Below are 22,579 nucleotides of genomic sequence, written 5' to 3' on the forward strand. Positions count from 1 at the left end.
ATAAAAATACTAATTAAATAAATAATGAAGTTTATTGTTATTGTTATTGTTATTGTGAGTAAGAGAAGTTCGTCTAGCCGAAAAAGAATTAAAATTTCAGCAAAGTAACAGAAAGTTGGCTAATTTGTAATGCAAAACGTCGAGGGCAAGGTCGTATGCATTTCGATTAATAAAACCCCCAGAAATTTATATTTTTATTTTAATGAGCCGCGGTTATAAAAGTACCTGCGGAACTTCGTTTGCTAACACTGGATGCACAACTTGTGACTTAAGTGCTGTTATTTTTATTTAATTTTTTTTTTTTTATAAAAACAAAAATACCTGTTCGTTTTTTTTAATTTTTTCAAGTCGTTTGATTACTAATTATTGGATTATTGATTACTTGGAAAAGAAATTTTTTGAGTGATAAAAATGGACGTGGTACCAATTCCAACGTCTCCGTCGTACCTACCGACGGGGTTTTTCTACCCGCTTGTCTTCATAGCAGCGACACTGGCGTTAGTTCATTTCTACATGGAAAATATGAGGATTGTTAAAATGGGAAATAAAATACCAGGTTATTTTATGAATCAATTAAAAAATTAATAATTTTTAAATAATAATAATAATGTTAGCCGACATTTAGCCATCAATACTAATTTACGACTTCTCTCTTGTATGCATATTCACTTCAATCATTGTATATAAGCCAATTGGTGTTAATTTACTAAATAAATAAATAAATGCATTTTTTAATTAGCTTCATTTATTAAATTATAAATAAAATATATTTTTTTAATTGCACACGGTAAGAACAAGATTACACTGAATATCATCCTAGATTATACTGAGTGAAATTTTTTTCAGATAGTAGCTGGTATAATCCAGATTATAATGAGTATAATCCAGATTATAACGAGTATAATCCAGATTATAACGAGTATAATACAGATTATAATGAGTATAATCCAGATATCACACAGTATAATTTGGATTACAATGAGTATAATCCAGATATCACGTAGTATAATCTGGATTTTTTTAGCTACTATCTGAATTTTTTTTTTCACCACAGATATCACTAAGTATAATCTGAGATGATATCCAGTGTCACCTTGTTCTTTCCGTGTACTTGCAGTTTTTCAAATTTTTTACAAATGAATTTTTTTCTTTCAATTTTTGCGTAATACAATTTTTTCAATAAAAAAAATGATAAATTTTATAAATATCGGCTAACTTTATTTTCATAATTTTTAATCTAAACTTTAAACTTTATAGTTAATAATTATTTAATTATGAAATTTTTGAAACTGACAATAAATTTTTATTTGACCTATTTTCGGTGTATCAGGCCCCAAGACAGTGCCATTTTTTGGTAACGCCTTGATCGCGTTAGGAGTGCACCCAAAAGATGTTCTCAATACAGTTTTGCAATACTTGCATCACGGAAGAGTAATCAGAGCATTTCTGGGCACCAAACTTGTCATTTTTATAATGGACCCACATGATGTAGAAATTATTTTGAGCAGCAATGTTCATATTGACAAATCACCGGAGTATAGGTAAATTTTTAACATGAAACTTTCATGTAAAAACTATTAGAAGTAACATAGGAAACTTTTTATTAAAAAAAAACAATTAATTTTTTACGAAAGATAAAAATAGTTTGTCAAAAAATTAGAATCACATTGATTCAATTCTTCGCGGATTAAAGCTAATTAATTATAAAAAAGAAAAAGAAACTAAACTAAATTAGCAAAATTTTATGATTTTTTTGAATTTTACAAAAAATAAAAAACTACTAAGAAAATGTTTCTAAAAAACTGCAGCAATTACTTTTTGATTCATCTACAAGTGGAATTTTTCTTAAAAGAAATTTTTTTAATTTGCACCTGTATTTCTTTTGAATTTCTAAATGTGGAATTTTTTTATTATAATTTTTATGGCATTAAATTTAGCAGACATCTAACTATTTTTATGATTATTCTTATTGAAAAACTGATTACAAAAAATTAAAAATAAAAATTCTACCTGTAGAAAATTAAAAAAAAACACTATAAATGGAAATTTTTAAAAATATTTTTTCAGTTCTAATTTAATTAATAAAAAAATCCAAAAAATTGACAAATATCTATAAATTTATATTAAGGAGGTAACACTTTTCTTACAATATCTTCCAATTTTTGAACACACATACTTTTAAGTGTCTTTTATACGTAGGATTTTTTTTTAATGGTCCTTGCGGTACCAAATTTCAAAATATTAGCGGTGTCTTTTTTTTTACCGATGAATCTCTTAAACAAAGTTAGCCAACATTTTTTATTTTTTGATTTTGGTTAATTTATTGAATTAACTAAAAATCAACTGAAAAATATTTTTAAAAAATTGTACTTCTAGTTTTTGAAGATTTTTACAAATGAAAAAGATTTTTTCAATAAAAAAAATTATAAAAATTTTTAAATGTCGGCTAACTTAATTTTCATATGAATTTCCTTACAATTTTTCACTACTCTAACCCTGACCTTAAAATTTGCTGAATTAAGATTTTTCAAACCATGGTTGGGTGAAGGATTGTTAATAAGTGGAGGTGAAAAATGGCGAACTCATCGCAAAATAATAGCCCCAACATTCCACTTGAACGTGCTGAAGACATTCGTTCCTCTTTTCTACGAAAACAGCATTGATTTGGTGAAAAGATTGAGATCTGAAGTGGGAAAAGAGTTTGACGTCCACGATTACTTGTCAGCTGTGACAGTAGACATTTTGATCAACACTGCGATGGGAGTGAGGGGCAAAAAAAGGGAAAACACTGGATTTGACTATGCAATGGCTGTCATGGAGTAGGTGGAATATTTATTTTTCTCTTACCATTGATTCTGGAACATTGATTATCAATTATTGATCAATGATTGAATTTTCCAGCTTGTGCAACATCGTTCACCAGCGACAGTACAACATAATGCTTCGCATTGACCAATTGTTCAAATTCTCAAAATACGCTAGCCAGCAAGAAAAGCTTCTCAACACAATCCACACGCTTACAGGCGGAGTTATCAAGAAAAAGAAGCAAGAGTTCGCAGAAAAAGGCGAACTTGCGTACCCTGAAGAATTCCGTAAGACTTCAAACAACAACACAAGCAACAATACATCAAAAGTTGAAATCGAAAAGATTAATGAGTCAAAAATGCGGTACGCTCGCGACGATTTGGACGAAATCGATGAAAATGATGTCGGTGAGTTTACTTTTAATTAATGAAACGATAAATTACGGGATTAAAATAGTTGTCATGGTTGAGGCATACCGTCAGAAAATTCTAAATTATTGTATACTTATTAAGAACATGATGATACAATTACCCTTAAAATTTGAAGTCAATTGACCATCTATTACCCGAGATGAATTCACTTGATATCTTTAAGAATATTTATAATTAAGAAATTACACTGTATCTCATCGCTTAATAATATTTTTAAAGATATAAACTCATCCTGATGTTACCCTTATCGAGACCTTTCATTTAAATATCCACACGGAAAGAACAAAATGACACTGAATATCATCCCAGATTATACTCATTGTAATCTGGATTATACTAGCTGCTATCTGAAATTTTTTTTCTCCCAGTATAATCTGGGATGATATACAGTGTCATCTTGTTCTATCCGTGCACATGAATTTTTTATATATTTTATATATTTTACAAATGTGATATATATATATATATATATATATATATATATATATATATATATATATATATATATATATATATGAAAAAATTCATGTGTGTATTCAAATGAAAGGTCTCGATAAGCGTAACATCAGAATGAGCTTATATTTTTAAAAATATCATTAGTGGACAAAATACAACGTCATTTCTTAATTATCGACATTTTTTAAGATATGAGCTTATCCTGGTGTTAAACTTATCGAGACCTTTCATTTGAATATACACATTAATTTTTGATTAATTTGATTAATTTTTTCATATATTTTATATATAAAATATCCTTCATTAAAAAGTTAATGGGACGTTTTCATTGTTGTCATTTTCCGTTGCTATGGTGATCACTTTGGCAACGGTTATCATAGCAACGGTTACTATGAAAACGGTTACCGTAGCAACGGTAACTATAACAACGGTTAACACAGCAACGGTAACTATGACAACGTTTAACATAGCAACGATTACTATGGCAACGGTTAACATAGCACCGGTTACTATTACAACAGTTACTATGGGAACGGTTAAATATTAATTAGTAAAATTTGTAAAAATATTGATTAATTAAATTGTCGATAATAAACATTTTGAAAGAAGCGTGTAAAGCGCGTTCGATTTTCTAGTACAAAAAATTCGTGTGGGAATTCAAATGAAAGGTCTCGATTAATGTTACTCCAGGATGAGCTTATATCGTTAAAAATATCATTGGTAGACAAAATGCAACGTCATTTCTTAATTATTGACATTTTTTAAGATATAAGCTCATCCCGATGTTACGCGCATCGAGACCTTTCATTTGAATACCCACATGAATTTTTTGTATATTTTATATATTTCACAAATATCAGAAATATCATTCATATTAAAAATGTCTTCGGAAGGTTCTGGGTTCGAATCCCAGTCCGAGCTATTTGAATCTTTTCTCGCATATTCTATAAACTCACATTCAGAAGATCCTCTCCACATTCCTTTCTCAATCCTTTTCTTCCAAGTATCCTGTTACGTGAATGTGGAATGCTTCACGTAATAATAACCGTAACTCCTATTCTTTCCCGCTTTACAACATTATTTAATTTGTAAGGCTAAAAGTTCATATACTTTTGCGGCACGTATTATCTCTAATTTTTTGACAATATTGTACCACAACAACTACCATAATTAAATTGAATCATTAAAATAATTTGAACTTAAAAATTTTAGGGGAAAAAAGAAGACTAGCATTTTTGGACCTGCTTCTTGAATTGAACAGGAACGGGTCAACGCTAACTGAAGAAGAAGTCCGTGAAGAAGTCGACACAATTATGTTCGAGGTGTTAATTTATTTATTTATAATAATGCAATTTCGATTAAGTCATTCTCATTTGAATAGTGATTATCAATTCATCAACTAAAGTAGCTCTCAAGATTATAATAGATGCAAATTATTCCAGGGTCACGATACCACTGCCGCTGGTTCTAGCTTCACGTTATGCGTCTTGGGAGTCCACAAAGACATTCAAGTATGATTGATTTGAATTAGATGTTAACTAATACGATTCTGTTTGATTAATTGAGCATTTATGATGAAATGCTAAATGTTTTTGCAGGATAGAGTTTATGAAGAGTTGAACGATATTTTCAAGGGCTCCGACCGGCCATGCACATTTCAAGATACTTTGGAGATGAAGTATCTCGAAAGGGTGATCATGGAGTCACTGAGGATGTTCCCGCCTGTTCCTGCTATTGCTAGGGAGCTGAAACAAGATGTTAAGATTGGTAATTGGTAGTCGTAGAGTAAAATTTAAGATTGAAGGATCTTTATAAGTTTTTTTCAATTTGGTAAATTTGTTTGTACAGCGACTGGAGGATATGTTTTACCACGTGGAAGTACTGTAATTGTGCCGCCATATCAGATTCACCGTCTAGAGGAGTATTATCCAGACCCAGAAGTGTTTAACCCAGACAGATTTTTACCTGAACATACTCAAAATCGGCATTACTATGCCTACGTACCTTTCAGTGCCGGTCCAAGGTAATTTTTATCCATTTTTCGCGGTTAAGTGGTGCAATCTAGTTTAAAGATGGAAGTATTTAAATAAACTAACTTGAAAACTGAATAATTACAGGTCATGCGTCGGAAGAAAGTACGCGATGTTGAAATTAAAAGTTTTAATATCAACAATAATCCGAAATTACCGGATCCACTCGAATTTGACGGAGAAAGATTTCAAACTGCAATTAGACATAATACTGAAGCGGACAGATGGCTTCAAAATCGAAATTGATCCGAGGAATAAGTCAACCGCCACTGCATAATTATAACGCACTCATACTTTCATTCACTGTTCACTATTGCAATACAGCCCATGTACTACTCATAAGATATTTTTAAATAAAAAAATAAAGACCAAAGAAAATATTGCAAAAATTATCAACTATTTTAATGTACATTCGATTAAGCTATCACGTGATTTTCGGCATTTATGTTGTCGGTAGTATTAACAACTCTGTTTCTTCTTTTCTGCCGATAGTCCACCAGAAACTCCAACGCCCAGGGTACGATGAATGCGCAATTTAGCGTTACTAGAACGAGTTGTCCCACCTTGAAGCTGTCAGTTGCGTCTTTGATTATTCCTACGGACACCAATAATAAATTAGTCGATAGAGTGTTGTTTTTTTGTAAGCTGCATTTTTAATTGATTTTTCGGGCTCGATTAGGCGCTGAGATAAGTTTGTTTTTATTACCGACTAGTGGCCCAATAACAATCATAATAATTCCACTGATCAGAGCGAAAATTCCGTAGCAAGCCGCGTACATTTCGACGGGATGATTTTCGACGACTACCAGCGGCTGCGGGACTATCAAAAATGTCCTTACGATTCCCATCGCCGCTGTGCAGATGTATATCCCCATTAATGTGCTTTCGAAGTAGAGGTAAGCTGAAAAATATATAATTAGTACCTGAAATTTTAAACTAGATCCCTGACAATTTAAAGTGAAGTTGGTACCAAATCTGGCGAAGCCCATCACAATCATCGCTCCGAAGAAAATAAATCTAGCCCGACAATTTACTACCATAGTGAAGAGCAGGTAGAAAATCCTTGAGCCCAATTCTGCAGCAGCGGTTATGCTTATCGTTCCAGCGGTTTCTGTATTTGTGTACCCATCTTCCAGCATCGCCAGAGGAACTAGAGAAACGAATGTCGAGTCAGCTACAAAAACAAACGAAATTCCTAGGGTCATTATCATGAACCTCCTGTCCTTCAAAAGCGATAAGTCGAACAAGTCCGATAACTTGTGCCTGCAATAAAAAATTTCTCAATTTTTTTTTAACTAAAATTATCAACAAAAATATTCACCATAAAGAAGAGTCTTCTTGGCTGGCTACAGACTTCCTTTTTATGACAATTTTCTTCCCTTCAGCTTTTATATTACTATCCTCAGAATTGAGGGAAAGAAGAGGCTCCTTAACGGGACTGTCTTTGACGCTGCCTTTTAATTTTCGTCTCTCCTCCAGAACTTCCTTTGGATCTCTCAGGTGCCACTCTACCGGATGCAGCAACATCATCCCCGGGATTGTGTTCAGACTGAGAGCAGCAATCAACGACACCATTCCTTTTAATTCACGCACCTTCGATCATTTAATTTTGAGTTTGAAAAAAAAGGAATTTATGTTGAGTTACTCACCTCGAAATCCGTAAATTTCCATCAGCGCATCAATTATCATTGGATATACTATTCCTCCTATGCCGATTAGTACTTGAGTCCCACTTACTACCTTTATTGGAAATCATAAGTCTTTAATTTTTATGTTAATTGGGGTTTTCATGATTTAATTGCCATAGTAACCACTTCGGCAATGGTTATCATTGCAACGGTTAAATACTAATGAATAAAATTTGTAATAATTTTGATTAATTGAAAATTCGATAATTAACATTTTGAGAAAAGTCCCGAGTCGAAATTTAAATCGTAGTTTCAACGTATTGAACGTTAAAATCGTCATTTGAACGTAATGGACGTTAAAAACGTATGTTGAACGTATCCAACGTATTATAAATATGAAAAAAAATTACTCAAATAACTACACATGCTTGAAACGTAAATAGACAGAAAAAAATTTTTTTTTCATTCTTGTTAGGGAGATTTTATATTTCTTAGCTTAAATTTACCATTTTTTTTTGACGGAAATGCTTTAACGAAATTTTTTACCCTCAGAATGGTTTCCAAAATTGTGTGTAATTTTATTAAATATCATTCATACGATTTTATACCAAAAATGGCCTCATAAATATGTATTTAAAATGATAACTTTTTATAAAATTTATATATAAGAAGTTGAGATTCAAAAGGGTATGATAGAGTTTCAAAATATTATGTGATATTTCTCATATTTGTCAAATAAATAAAATATATAAAAAAATCGTGCGGTCGTTATCGGCAGTGAAAATCGGTTCATTCGTTCAGAAGTTATTGCAGTTTGAAAATTCAAAAAATAGTGTTTTATTAAACTTTTATTAGAGTTTTGAGCTAAAAAAACTCAAAATCACAGAATAGCTTACTCGTCGAGCTCGGTGAGCTCAAAATAACAGAGAAATTATATTATTGATCTCAAAGACATCAGAAATTTAAGAATTATAATTTTAAGCGCTTAGATATGGAATTCGTTTAACGTAAAACGAATGCTTTGTAATATTCCTTTATTTTAGCGTTAAGTGCATGACAACTGTCCCTATATCGATGCAAAAAGAGTCGGTTACGCCGAGATCATAATCATAGCTTTTCGAATACACTAAGTACATCAATCCATAATTTTCTGCAACATTGAGCTGTTACTTTAAGTAGTTAGTAAACAATAAAAAACTTGCAGGTTTCAAGTTAGCTGATGAAATTACACCGATATTCGGTTTGCAATAAAAATTCACTTTTACGATTCAGTTTGTTGTGACGACAAAGCCTCGTTGCTTAGGACGTGGCTAACCCAGTTGCGTTTTTCATTCCTGAGCAGGATGACGTGCTTCAATATTCGATGCACCATTAAATCCGATATGCCAACCAGTCCTCTAAGTTTGATTAGTTTCATTATGTGGTTGATGAAAGCTACTTTGTGTAGTTATCTCTTATTTATCGGTAATGTGTCGAGTGATGATATTAAAATTATAAAACACACCGGAATTTCCTCGAACCTGCATCGCGACGCAGTAAGTTTTTCAATAATTACATTAATACATAATCAACGTTAATTAACGAATTTATTTTTAACTTCAGAAAGAGTTGGCTGAAATGTGTTTTAAGAATAATTCGAATCCAGTTATTATCTCCGCGGATCTAATGAGCAATGATTGGAATCCATGTGATAGTTCATGGGTTGTGATTGACCACAAATTCCAGAAACAGGCTACGGGTTTTTATTCAGCTTATCCAACATATATACTGTCATTTGAGTCTATTGGTGACTTGACAGCAGCTGTTAACCATTTTCGAAAATCGACTGCATGGAGCATCAAATCTCCATTTTTGATCATTGAAAGAAAATCATCTTGTTTGAATGCTGGAGAAGTATTGCAATTCATGTGGACGCAGGATCTATTGGCTGTCTTTTACCTGTGTAGTGGTCAAGATACGACGAATGTTTTCACGTTAAATCCATTTGCAACCAACGCTCCAGCACCGTGGGTTTTTGTTCACCAATTCAGCGAAAATGGAAAGAAATCGACCCTTTATGCTATGAAATATACAAAAGGTAAGTTAATGATTTTGAGTACTTAATTTGCTGTTACTCGAAATAATCAAAACCTGACTTTTTACGGTTCTGATTTTTTTTTGGACATAATCAAGTCGGGCGCAAAATTGCAATCAATCATTTTAATCTTTCCAATTAGGTACTATCCTTCTGAGATTCGATTAAATTTTTTTCAGACCACAATATTTGCAGACACTTAACTTTCGACAAGACAAAAAAATTAAATGGTCATGAGGTGAAGATAGGAACTTATATTGATATCGAAGGCATCCCTCAAAAAGATTTAAATTCTGAAATGAATAATTATTTAAGGATAATGAAAGAAAGAAAAGCTATGAGAATATACGAATTATTACCGCTGATCGAAGCCACTGACATTACATGGTTTTTTCCTTTTTCGGATCAAGAGATGTCTGATATAAACAGATATGACAGGCATCTAGTCTATAAAACAATTGATCTCATAGACAAACCGTTCCTGTTAGCTAATACCAACTACAAATACATGGACATTTTAAGGCAGTATGGGGTATTAACTTTCTCAATCCTAACGAAAAAATCAAACTATTTGACGACGATCAGTCAAGTTTCTTACAATTATCAATTCCTGTTTCTGGTAATCGTCATGTTAATTTTCATCGGGATATTAATCATAATTAACAACAAATTTGACATTATTAGCGGTATCTTGGATGTTATGAACCTGACAGCAAACATGGCAGTGATCACACCTCTAGACCGATTGTCGATGCGGATAATCTACATCTTCGGATTCTTTTTTATTTTAACTGTAATGCCTGATTTCCAAGCTCAGGTGTCTGCTATACTGTCGGAACCGTTGAGGCACAACGTAGAATCATTAAAAGATCTTTATGATAACAAATATCATGTTTATTTCGATGGATTTTTGTTCAGAGACATAATTAATGAAAAATTGTGGGTAACTGATGAGGACATGCAGTATTTGCATCCATTTAGTATATCTGAGCTACAAAGATGCGCAGTTAAGGCGCAGTACAACTCGACGATTGCCTGTATTTTTTTTAGGAGTTTACAAAAAAAATATGCAACAATGACATCGAAATTGCATGTATCAAGAGACATTATTTTTGAAAAGTATTACATCGCTTGGGTCAGGAAAGATTGGAGTCTTAAAGACAAACTTGATAGAATCAGCTCTTGGACCGTTGAATCAGGTTTCCATTATCGTAAGCTAACTCAAAATTTGAAGTATTTTTCAAAAAAATTCCGAGAAATGAAACGGATTGAAGAACGTGCTAGTGTTGAGTTAATTGATTTCGATAACTTAACATTGAGCTACATGATCGTTCTCGGGCTTTTAATATGGGGACTGGTTGTCTTCGGGCTGGAACTGTTTTTTCGAAAGTATGAAGAACGTCGCAGGGAAACTCTGATCAGAAAAGGGTTGCGTATGGAACTTAGATCACGTCTAAGGAATATTTCTTCTATTGAGGAAATTATTCCTTCCAATCCTGGAACCTCTTTTGGCGTTTAAAAATATTAAATGAGCATATTATTACGTAGTAATTTTTAAATATTAGTAGTCAGTGTTTAATTGTGTGTTTTCTGTGGTCACACTTTAATTCTTGGTATCTTGAAATGTGTAATTACAAGAAAATAAAGTTCGATTGTAGATAAAATTGACGTTTTTTCTTACGATATTTCAGTTTAAACGTTTTTGAATTCTTCGAGCTCAAAAATATAATTTATATGTTATTTCGAGCTCTCCGAGCTCAAAAGTCTGTTAGCGGTTTACTAAAACAGTATTTTTTGAATTTTCAAACCGCAATAACTTTTGAATGAATGAACCGATTTTCACGCGGTTGGCGGCATTCGACGCAGTTTTTCAAATTCTATGATACATATTTAAACACAAATTGATTAAACCGGAAGTTTTGGTGTAATTCGAAAAAAACGCTTTTATTTGATTTCTTTCGTCAATGATAACTCACGAACGAATCAACTGATTTTGATCAGCTTGGTGGCGATCGACGTGGTTTTTTGATGTTAAGAGCTGATTAGTTTTTGGATTTGATCAATCGAGCCGTTTAAAAGTTATTAAAAAAAATAAACTTGATTTGAAAAAAATTTTTTTTACAATTTTTTTAAAATTCCTCAAAATCTACCGGCCGGAATCGGTCCAAATTGTATTTAAAATCTAATTTTGGTCAACATCAAAATCTGATGGACACTCGATTTTTGAAAAACGGGGTAAAACCAACAACTTCCCGATTTTTGAAAATTTTCAATTTTTTTTAGCGGGAAGTTAAAAAATCAAAAACTGTAATTTTTTTGCTGACATAAAAGTTACTATAATTCAATTTCTTATCGTTTAATTATCTTTTAATTCTATCAACATGGACGAGAAAAAATGCATTAGTAATTAAACTAACTGGTAAGTTTATATTCTTATCTGTAAGGTCACAAACGCTATCATAAATCCAGTTTGTATTAAAATTCTCTCAATGATTTGTTCACAAATCATTGACTATTAAGTGTTCAGGTTATTTAGACAGCATTGAAAGATAAAATTTTAAAATTAACTTCATTAAAGCTGATAAAATTTATAAAATTAATACCTCGTATATATTTCATAATGATTAATTTGTTAATCAAAATTATTATCAAAAAAAATTCTTCTGAATCAAATAAATAAAATCATTGTTACGCTGTCAGTACACAAAGTAAGATGAATCACGCGCGATCATACATACAATTTACAGACTATTAATTCTGACCTAGTGTCCTAATTTTTCGCGAGTAACTTCTCCTTCGAAGCGATTACTTTTAAAATAAACTCATCATTCAATTGTATACAATGATTTTATTCGTAAAGTTTTTCAACTACATAGAAAGAAAAATTTCTTGACTGGAGAGAAAAATTCTTGGCTCAAAAAAGTTTTCGGGTGCCTGAAGGAAGACCGAAGTAAAATATTTTTTTGAAATTCTATTCTTAGTAGAAGTTATTTTTTCTTAATTCAAATTATCATAAATATTTGATACAATAAATTTTTATATTCGATCAAGATTTTTAGATACTTTAGGGAAGCAGCGCCATCTACTTCAGGTGTGAAAAAAATTTTCTCACTTTGAGAAAATTTTTCTCTTGAATATTTGATACCCATTTTAAATTATTTTAGCGTGCAATTATACACATTGAATGAAAAAAAATGATTAAATATTATTTGATCTTCCCATTTGACATGTTAATCAATAAAAATATTAATGAAAATTTACTATCAAGATATTTAATTTTTTGGAGCAAGAAAGAAATTTTCTCAAGGCAAGAAAATTAACTTCTATCAAAAAATTTAGTATTCTGGGTCGAAAAAAATTTTTTTTTTAGTGTATGAATTCAATTATCAATGGAAAATTCATAAAAATTATAAAAGTACCTTAGCCCGGTTTTTAATAAAATACGCGTTAAGATTCGCACTGAGGATAGTGTCCATCAATCCAGCACCAGTTCCTTGGATGAAGAAAATAATTCCCAGCTGATAAACATGTGTGGCGAATGCACACGATAAATTAGGGACCACACAGAGAAGGGCCGCAGAAACGCTGACGAATCTTAAGGAATATTTCTTCAGCAGCGCGTTGGTCATAACACCTAAAAAAAATAATAAAAACAGTAGGTGAATTGTCTCCATAAATTTCAAAGATAATGGATGAATAAATAAATGGGAAAGGAAAAAATGTCAACCTGACAGAGAAAAACTTATCATATAAACGGAAGTTAGGATCGTCATCGCGGATCCTGACTGGCCTGTCGCCTCGAAAAAGTCCCCGAAGACTATCGAGAAGGAATTCCCCGGGACGAACGCCGTCACCTGTAATTAATTATATAATAATACATCCACACGGCGAAAAAAACATAGGAATTTTTCCAATGGTAACATGGGAATTTTTTCTTCATTAACATGATAGAAATATCCATGTGACATAGGAAAAATACATTTATGACAGGAAAAAAAATTGTTTTTTCAATTGAAAAAAAATAGAAAGCGAAAAAACACCATTCTAAAATTTTCAGGATATATGTAGAAAATGTCAAAGTTTCATATGAAAGAAAGAAAAAATAAATTAAAAATGTTTATCATTGAGAAATTCGGAGTTTTTTCGAAAAATCTAAAAAATAACGATGAAGATAGGTTCGAATAATTTTTTTCTATTTTTTCCCAAAAAGAACATTTAAAAAAAAAATTTTGAAAAAAAAAAACGTCCCGATAAGTCAATTTTTGAAAAAGTTATAGCAATTTAAGCCACACCGTCCATAATCTGCTGGATTTTTAATTTTTTCGAAATGTAAAGCAAAATTTGAAAAAAATTTCCTCGAATTTTTTTATCACAAACCGACTGTATATCACTGTTTTACTTTTAAATTATCTGAAATTGTTCGAATGAGAAAATTTTTATGTAAATTTGTAATTATTAAATTAAGTAACATAAATTTTAGTGATAAATGAATTTTTTCTATGTCACATGGATATTTCTATCATGTTAACAAAGAAAAAATTCCCATGTTAACACTGGAAAAATTCCTATGTTGACATTGGAAAAATTTCAAAATGCAAAAATAGGAAAAATCCCGATGTCATTTTCGCCGTGGAGCTGCTTAATATTTAACATAATTATAATAACTGGTAGAAATCCGTTCCTGTATAAAATCCTTATCAATTTATCAACCGGTCTAGATAATTATCTTAAATAATCTCTGTTTGCATTAAATATCGACGGATTGCCTTCGACAGCCGACGAACCAGCTGAATTTTAAAAGTCAACAATAAATGACTGGTGCGTACTTACGTAAACAATAATCATAGCGAGGGCGCTCATCCACCCCCATCCGCCATCCGGCGCCAAATCTTCCAGCGTAAGTTCTTCATTTTGGTCACTAAAATAATTTGTTACTTCTTTGGAAGTAATCTTTGAGCTTTTTCGGTTCTCGGCACTCGGTTTATCACAGTCACTCATTGTTAACAGCAAACTGACACTTTTAACGGTGATTTAATTCCGGCTTTAAGATAATTAAATGCTCGTGGAAATTTGAAGACAACAACTGTGATAAGAAGATAAATTCAACCGCTACTCGGATGTAGAGATCGCCATTGACTGAGACATTGATACTATCCTTGAAAATAATGCGACATTGGCATGGCCACAGATGTCATCATATCAAACGCGCGTTGGTGCGATAATTATTGAGGGGAATCGTAAATATTGTAAGCACTAACATTAATCCATTTTCAAAATTTTATAACAATTTTTAAAAGCTTTGATATTTATAATACTATCAATATTTATATCTAGCATGCATGACTGGATGAATTTAACGCTTCTAGCTTGGTCTCATTTGAAATTCATAGTAGTATGAATTCATTATTCTTGTTATCGTTTTATTAAAGCTGACTTTGTAACACTTTATTGAGGTTTTCATTGTACTCATTGACAATTTAATCGGTTAATTAATTAATTGTGTAGTTAGATAACGAAAAAAATGAGTAGTTGAATTTTTTTAATTTGGTAAATTTGTTTGTACAGCGACTGAAGGATATGTTTTACCACGTGGAAGTGGAAGTACGGTAATTGTGCCGCCATACTAGATTCACCGTCTAGAGGAGTATTATCCAGACCCAGAAGTGTTTAACCTAGACAGATTTTTACCTGAACATACTCAAAATCGGCATTACTATGCCTACGTACCTTTCAGTGCCGGTCCAAGGTAATTTTTATCCATTTTTCGCGGTTAAATGGTGCAATCTAGTTTAAAAATGGAAGTATTTAAATAAACTAACTTGAAAACTGAATAATTACAGGTCATGCGTCGGAAGAAAGTACGCGATGTTGAAATTAAAAGTTTTAATATCAACAATAATCCGAAATTACCGGATCCACTCGAATCCACTCCATACTTTCATTCACTGTTCACTATTGCAATACAGCCCATGTACTACTCATAAGATATTTTTAAATAAAAATAAAGACCAAAGAAAATATTACAAAAATTATCAACTATTTTAATGTACATTCGATTAAGCTATCACGTGATTTTCGGCATTTATGTTGTCGGTAGTATTAACAACTCTGTTTCTTCTTTTCTGCCGAAACTCCACCAGAAACTCCAACGCCCAGGGTACAATGAATGCGCAATTTAGCGTTACTAGAACTAGTTGTGCCACCTCGAAGCTGTCCGTTACGTCTTTGATTATTCCTACGAACACCAATAATAAATTAGTCGATAGAGTGTTGTTTTTTTGTAAGCTGCATTTTTAATTGATTTTTCGGGCTCGATTAAGCGCTGAGATAAGTTTGTTTTTATTACCGACTAGTGGCCCAATAACGACCATAACAATTCCATTGACTAGAGTGAAAATTCCGTAGCAAGCCGCGTACATTTCGACGGGGTAATTTTCGACGACTACCAGCGGCTGCGGGACCATCATAAATGTCCTGACAATTCCTATCCCCGCTGTGCAGATGTATATCCCCATTAATGTGTTTCCGAAGTAGAGGAAAGCTGAAAAATAGATAATTAATACCTTAAATTCTAAACTAGTTCCCTGATAATTGAAAATGAAGTTGGTACCTAATTTGGCGAAGCCCATCACGATCATCGCAAAGAAGAAAACAATTTTAGCCCGACAATTTACAACCAGAGTGAATATCAAGTACAAAATTCTTGAAGTCAGTTCTGCAGCTGCGGCTACTGTTATTGTAACAGCAGCTTGAGAGTTTGTGTATCCATCATGCATCATCGCCAGAGGAACCAGCGAAATGAATGTAAAGTCACTTACGAAGACAAACGAAATCCCCAAGCTCATTATCACGAAGGTCCGGTCTTTCAAGAGCGACAGTTCAAACAAATCAGATAATTGTTGCCTGTAAGTATTTAAAAATTTCATAAATCCTCAAATTTCGTCTCCAATCAAACATCAATGCATACCAAAAGTCAGGTTCTTCTTTCTGACTTATAATCGACTTCCTCTTGATGACCAAATTTTTATTTTCATCTTGATGATCACTCTTGTTATGACAAATAATATTATCACCAATAGGTGTATTAAATTCCTTCAGTTCATCAAGTGAAGCTTTAGTGATCAAATCCCGTCGATGCTGGGCTTCTACCAAGGCTCCGGTGATGCTCCCGATGCTGGAAGCCGGCAGCAAAGACAGACTCTTCGCTAGCTGCATCTTCATCGAAATCGACTTGGACCTAGGTCTCATGTCGGGGTCCAGGTCTATACTGATTGCTTCTACTGTCTAAAAGAAGAAATTTTCAGAATAGTAGGAACAGATAAAATGTTTATTGTATTACTTTAATGCTGATAGAAAAATTGACTTGATTTAAGAGAAGAAATCTTGCCAAGAAAATTTTTTTGAAAAATTTGATCCATTTGAATCAAGAAGAAAAAATTTTTAAGTAAAAAATTGTTTTTGGCTCAAATTTTACTTTATTATGCAATTTTTATGTTTGATCCAAGGTAATTAAAATTTTTAAAAAAGTTTGGAAAATCCAAAACTGCACGCCTTATTTTCCACAATAAAATTGGTTAAAACAATACAATACAGTACAGCAAAAAAAAAAAAGCAAATTGTAGCTCCAAGTGTCTTGTTTTCAGATATGACCATGAAAATTTCTTATCATGTTCGGGTCTGGAGAAATCCTAAGAAAACTACAAAAAAAAAAAAATTTTCCAAATTTTTTCTCGTCTTAAAAAAGGTCTTCTTAATAAAGGGTTTCAAAAAAATTTTTTTCCATTGTTTCGCTGAAAAATCTTTTTTAGAAAATTTAATGCCCTTCAATTTGACGTAATCAAAAAGCCTGTACGATAATTTGCTGCGGAGTTATGGTCAGTTAAAACAAAAAAGTACTTTTTTTACTTTGACAATCAATAACTCTGGAAATAATGATCGTATAGGAAATCGAAGGACGGTTTTGAAAACTATACGATATTTTTCATAAGATACCGTGAATACCTTTTATCAAAAAAATTTTATTTGATTTGAAAATTTTAACTGAAAAAACGACAAAAATTTGCATTAATTATTTTTAACACTATTCTTAATTTAAATTTATTAAAACTTATTTTCTATTTTTTTAGTTCGGTTTTCTATAAAAAGCGTGTTTTTTAGTTTTTTTAAACTACTATATGCTTTGTTGAATTAAAAATTCTCTTTGGTGTTTGAAAATTTGTTAATATTAGATAAATCGGCTAAAAATAATGGTTGGAAATTAAAATTTCTGCCTTATCGACTATAGATGAAAATGATATAAATTAACAAAAATCTTATTTTTTAAATTGAAAAATGGAATAATTTTATCAAATTAGTGTATTGTCATCGGTCCTCGATAAATATACAAAGTTTGAACGAAATCTGGGGGTTTAAAGTGGGTCAAAATCGCGCCCAAAGAAGTCGGTTACAAACAAACATACAAACATACAAGTGAAGCTAATAATAAAATAAAAAATAAATAATAAATAATAAAAAGCGTGTAAAAAAAAAATAAAAAAATAAATAACAATAAAAAAAAGGGTTTAAAATAAATAAATAAATAAAATAAAAAAGCGTGTAAAAAAAGTCAATTTCAGTTTCGAGAAAACTGCTATTTTGGACATGTCTAGAGTAAAGCACTACCTCAACTTTTCGCTTATAAAGCGGGCAATTATTATTTATAATAATAAAATGTGTAATTATCTATTCAATTTAGATAGTTCGTGGAAGGTATATATTTCTTCCGGTTGTTTTAGTTTAATCTAATTAAAATTAATCATCTAAAATAATTTTGTTTAAACACAGTTACTTATAAGTGTCTTAAAAATTTTTGTACACAGTAATATCACTGTCAAAATCTTTTTAAATTACTTTACCTTTGTAATTATTACATATTATATAATATATGTATAATTTGCGATTTGGCCCATTGGCCTTGACACAAATGAATTATCTATTTAAAAATAGATCTTCTTGCTTTAAAAAATTTCCTCTCGAATCAAGTTCATTTTTTTTTTATCAGCGAAGACTTACTTTGGAATTGATTACAAGAAGAGGTTCCTGACATCCAGGATTGGCCTTTATGTTACACAAGCTACTCCACCTTGCAGGCTCCATGAAATCTTGGGTACCATGGATCGTCGACCGGCGGTTACTCGAACTGAGTATTTTGACTTTGTTGAGTGCAGAGTGGTTGTGTTCGGATTGGGGCTGCGGGCCCTTTAGTTGTTTTCTTTCTTCCAGCACCTCATTTGGGTCTCTTAGGTGCCATTCTACCGGGTGCATCATCATCATTCCTGCTATCGCATTCAGACTCAGTGCGCCGATCATCGCTGCCGTTCCTTTTTTTCAAAAAATATTTTTATCATCAACTTTTTTTTTCTTGCAAATTATTAAAATTTAGCAATTTTCTTTTAGAAGATATTCACCTCGAAATCCATATACGTCCATCATTTTTTCAATTATCATCGGGTACACTATTCCTCCCAATCCAATTATCACTTGCGCTGCACTCATTACCTTCAATGAAAATTTTTATTTAACTTAAAATCTTTATTTTTTATTTAATTCTCAAATTATAGGATAAATTTTTTTTAAATTTGACGGAGTAAAAACTCAATTTTTCATTTATGCACGGAAAAAAGAAAACTTGAAAAATTGCATTATAAATAGTAATAAGCAGGCCCTTTTTGTCTTATTTGTCTTATTGACTTTTTGTCTTACTTTTTGTCTGCAAACACACCAAGTAATAAATTTATTTATATTTCATTTTACAGCTAATTTCAGAGATCTTTAACATAAACATACGTGTTTTTGCTGCCAAACTTATTTTGTTTTGACATTTAATTTCTAGGCTATGACATGAATTATGCGCGTGAATTTGCTCGCTATTGTTTTATTGCTAGGCATTGTCGTGTGAATTTCGCTCTTTTTTTTATTTTTAATTGTTTTGCCCCAACTTCCAGACCCTGATAATCATTGTAATCTGGATTAAACTAGCTACTTTCTGAAATTTTTTTTCACTCGGTATAATCTGGGATGATATCCAGCCTCATCTTGTTCTTTCCGTGTAGAAAAAAAATTATTTAAATGTCACACTGAATTTTATCTCCAAAAATCTATAATTCTTTACTTTTTTGTTTTTGAAAAAAATTATTACTAATAAGTGTCCCGTCCTATTCAAAACTAAAAAAATTACAGTCCGAAATAACATTTTTGTAATTCAAACTTTGAATGTTAATTTTCAAAGCTTTCAATGTAAATATTACATTTTACAATGTGATTCTCATAAAATCTGTAATACTTACAATCTGAAACTGTAATTTTTACTGTTTTCATCACAAAGCGCCACGTTTCATTATATACTGTAATTTTTATATTTTTCTTTTTTCCGTGTGACTTCTTTTAATTTTAAGAGGGTTTTCTGGTCTAGAAATTTGAAAAAATTAATTTTTTTTTTTATATTTTCAAAGATTAACCCTTCAAAACTGTGTCTTTATGAGAATTGTAGAAAATTCAAATCATATTCGGAGACATGGCTGTTTTGCTGACGCGGCATCCAAACCGGCTCGGTCGGAACTAGACTGCAAATAACTTTGCGCGAAACTGTAAACGCGTCTTTCTCGAAACTGTATTTTTTAAGATAGTTGTCGTGGTTAAGGAGATCCACGAAAAGTAGACAAATTTTCGGGATATTTAATGAAATAATTAAGTTTGAAGATTCTAATTCTTACATCTATAAATTAGTAATCTTTTTTTTCCCAAATTGACAGGAGGGTTGGAATCGTGGGATCACTTATAGAAGGATTTCTTAGCATTTAAGAAGATTTCTTTGTATTTAAGAAATCATTTCTTAGTTTTTAAAAAATATTTCTGAGTATTTAAAAAATATTTCTTAAATACTAAGAAATGATTTCTTAAATACAAGGAAATCTTCTTAAATACTAACAAATCCTTCTATCAATGTGCTAATTTTTAAAGCCCCCCATTTCATTAGCTCCTAACTTTTTGAATTTTTTTACTTTTTTTTTCTGTATTCTTGAAATAAGAATAAATATTTTATAAAAAAATGAATTGTAAAAATATTGCTGGCCTTTTTTTTATGAAACTTACCTAAAAAAATTACCTTAAATTCAAGTTTCTAGACCAGAATACACCTTTAAAAATCGTATATTGAGTAAAAAAAAAAAAAAAAATAAAAAATTAAAATTAATTATTAAAAAAATTATTTTGAAGAAGACTAGTCGTCGTTTTTAGAATTTTTTGGGTTTACAGATCTTGATTAAAAGACTTTGGATCTCCGATCGATAACAAAGATTTTGTTTAAAACTACGTCACTTTAAATGAAAATAATTAAATTCTTCTGTTAAAAGTTCTCTATAGTTGAAAATGTTTTTTTTTTAGTAAAAGTTTCCGGATTTCTTATGAAAAAAATTTCATTTTTCAAATTTAAAATTCAAAATTCAACAAAAGTTTTTTTTTTTTTTTTAAATGATTCACAACTCTATTAAACTGTTATTTTTATATTGCTATATTAATAATATCTTCAGTAAAATCTTCAGAATTTTAAGTATTAATTTTTTCATTCAAAATTTCATCGAATTAAACTCAAAAAAGTAAAATTATTCTAAAGCTATAATAAAATAATTCTTTAAAAATAAGCTTCAATTTCAATTAGAAAAATTATAATAAATCATGTGAAAAAAAAAAATTATAAATTGAAAGAAAAAAAAAATTAAAAATCAAATGTTTAAATTTCTTGGTCAATTAATTAATTTATAAGTGATTGTATCCGATTATTTAAAAAAGTGTTAATCTCAGTAAACAGATCATCAATAAAGATTAAAAATCTTCCATATCGGAAAAACAAGGGAAAATTTTCCGTCTCAATAGTTGGCTAGAGGTTCAATAGACTTCCCAAAGTACCTTGGCCCGTTTCTTGACAAAAAACGCATTGAAACTGGCGCTGCTGATGGTATTCATCAGCCCGGCGCCGATTCCTTGAATAAAAAAAATAACCGCGAGTTCATAAACATGCGTAACAAACGCGGACCAAATGTTAGGTATCGCAAAGAGCAGCGCCGCGGTGACGCTGACCAATCTCAAGGAGTATTTCTTCAAGAGCGCATTTGTCACAACACCTGAAAACAAACAAACAATAATTAAATTGCCTCAATAAAATCCAAAGATAAGACTTAATAAATAACTCGGGGACAAAAATGTTTACCTGATAGCGAAAAACTTATCATAAAAACGGAGTTTAGAAGCGTCATTGCGGATCCTGATTGGCCTCTCTCCTCGAAAAAGGCCCCGAAGACTATTGCGAAGGAAGCTCCCGCGCAGAATGTCGTCACCTGTAATTAATTATTTAATGACACACCCAGCTGCTTAACATTTAACATAATTATAATAACTGGTAGCAATCCATTCCTGCATAAAATACTTATCAATTTATCAACCGGTCTAGATAATTATCTCAAATTATCTCTGTTTGCATTAAATATCGACGGATTGCCTTCGACAGCCGACGAACTGGCTGAATTTGAAAAGTCAACAATAAATAGCTGGTTCGTACTTACGAAAACAATAATCATAGCGAGGGCAATCATCCACCCCCATCCGCCATCCGGCGCCAAATCTTCCAGCGTAAGTTCTTCATTTTGGTCACTAAAATAATTTGTTACTTCTTTGGAAGTAATTTTAGAGTTTTTTCGGTCCTCGGCACTCAGTTTATCACAGTCACTCATTGTTAACAACAAACTGACACTTTTAATAGTGATTTAATTCCGCCTTTAAGATAATTAAATGCTCGTGGAAATTTGAAGACAACAACTGTGATAAGAAGATAAATTCAACCGCTACTCGGATGTAGAGATCGCCATCGACTGAGAGATTGATTCTATCTCTGAAAATAATGCGACATTGTAACAGCACCCAACACTAGATTTTATAAATATAAATAAAGAACGCTTATCTTACGATATTATTTTGGATGTCATATCACACGTGTGATTGCCTTGTCATTCTAATTATTGTTATAAATTATATTACACTTTAAATACGGAAAATTAATATTTAATCTCTATAAATATTTATTAACTCAATGCAACTGTAATTTTAACTAAACATGACTTGAAA

The 22,579-nt window shown here is 31.3% G+C and overlaps 4 protein-coding genes and 1 long non-coding RNA gene across 8 annotated transcripts; 3 read left to right on the plus strand and 2 right to left on the minus strand.

The window, feature by feature from the left end:
• The first annotated feature begins 306 nt into the window (after positions 1 to 306).
• LOC141528203 (cytochrome P450 4g15-like) lies at positions 307 to 6,111 on the plus strand. Its single transcript, XM_074244134.1, has 9 exons — positions 307 to 556; positions 1,331 to 1,541; positions 2,523 to 2,819; positions 2,902 to 3,212; positions 4,905 to 5,014; positions 5,135 to 5,203; positions 5,291 to 5,459; positions 5,541 to 5,715; positions 5,810 to 6,111. The coding sequence occupies exons 1-9, from the start codon at positions 412 to 414 to the stop codon at positions 5,997 to 5,999; spliced, it is 1,677 nt and encodes a 558-aa protein (XP_074100235.1). The 5' UTR covers positions 307 to 411; the 3' UTR covers positions 6,000 to 6,111.
• Positions 6,101 to 14,432, minus strand: LOC141528204 (monocarboxylate transporter 7-like). The gene is made up of 8 exons (XM_074244136.1): positions 14,255 to 14,432; positions 13,152 to 13,278; positions 12,844 to 13,058; positions 7,372 to 7,462; positions 7,044 to 7,299; positions 6,693 to 6,985; positions 6,429 to 6,623; positions 6,101 to 6,317 (listed from the first exon to the last, which is right to left on the minus strand). The coding sequence occupies exons 1-8, from the start codon at positions 14,420 to 14,422 to the stop codon at positions 6,139 to 6,141; spliced, it is 1,524 nt and encodes a 507-aa protein (XP_074100237.1). The 5' UTR covers positions 14,423 to 14,432; the 3' UTR covers positions 6,101 to 6,138.
• Positions 7,470 to 11,759, plus strand: LOC141528198 (uncharacterized). Its single transcript, XM_074244130.1, has 3 exons — positions 7,470 to 8,885; positions 8,953 to 9,427; positions 9,604 to 11,759. The coding sequence occupies exons 1-3, from the start codon at positions 8,694 to 8,696 to the stop codon at positions 10,941 to 10,943; spliced, it is 2,007 nt and encodes a 668-aa protein (XP_074100231.1). The 5' UTR covers positions 7,470 to 8,693; the 3' UTR covers positions 10,944 to 11,759.
• LOC141528208 (uncharacterized) lies at positions 13,290 to 15,453 on the plus strand. 4 transcript variants are annotated; one of them, XR_012479335.1, is made up of 4 exons: positions 13,290 to 14,321; positions 14,432 to 14,670; positions 14,990 to 15,170; positions 15,265 to 15,453. It is a non-coding gene; the product is annotated as an uncharacterized LOC141528208 (long non-coding RNA). The 4 variants fall into 4 exon arrangements; XR_012479337.1 differs by lacking the exon at positions 14,432 to 14,670 and having other exon boundaries at positions 14,185 to 14,321; XR_012479336.1 differs by lacking the exons at positions 13,290 to 14,321; positions 14,432 to 14,670 and adding an exon at positions 14,773 to 14,908.
• LOC141528199 (uncharacterized) lies at positions 15,443 to 22,338 on the minus strand. Its single transcript, XM_074244131.1, has 9 exons — positions 22,021 to 22,338; positions 21,669 to 21,795; positions 21,368 to 21,582; positions 18,871 to 18,961; positions 18,476 to 18,783; positions 16,392 to 16,708; positions 16,035 to 16,327; positions 15,771 to 15,965; positions 15,443 to 15,659 (listed from the first exon to the last, which is right to left on the minus strand). Exons 1-9 carry the CDS (start codon positions 22,186 to 22,188, stop codon positions 15,481 to 15,483), a joined length of 1,893 nt encoding a protein of 630 aa, XP_074100232.1. The 5' UTR covers positions 22,189 to 22,338; the 3' UTR covers positions 15,443 to 15,480.
• Between the last annotated feature and the right edge of the window lie 241 nt (positions 22,339 to 22,579).

This window comes from Cotesia typhae, unplaced genomic scaffold (assembly GCF_013202065.1).
Source record: "Cotesia typhae breed Kobodo isofemale line unplaced genomic scaffold, CoteBio_Ctyphae contig_43, whole genome shotgun sequence".
Taxonomy (NCBI): Eukaryota; Metazoa; Arthropoda; class Insecta; order Hymenoptera; family Braconidae; genus Cotesia; species Cotesia typhae.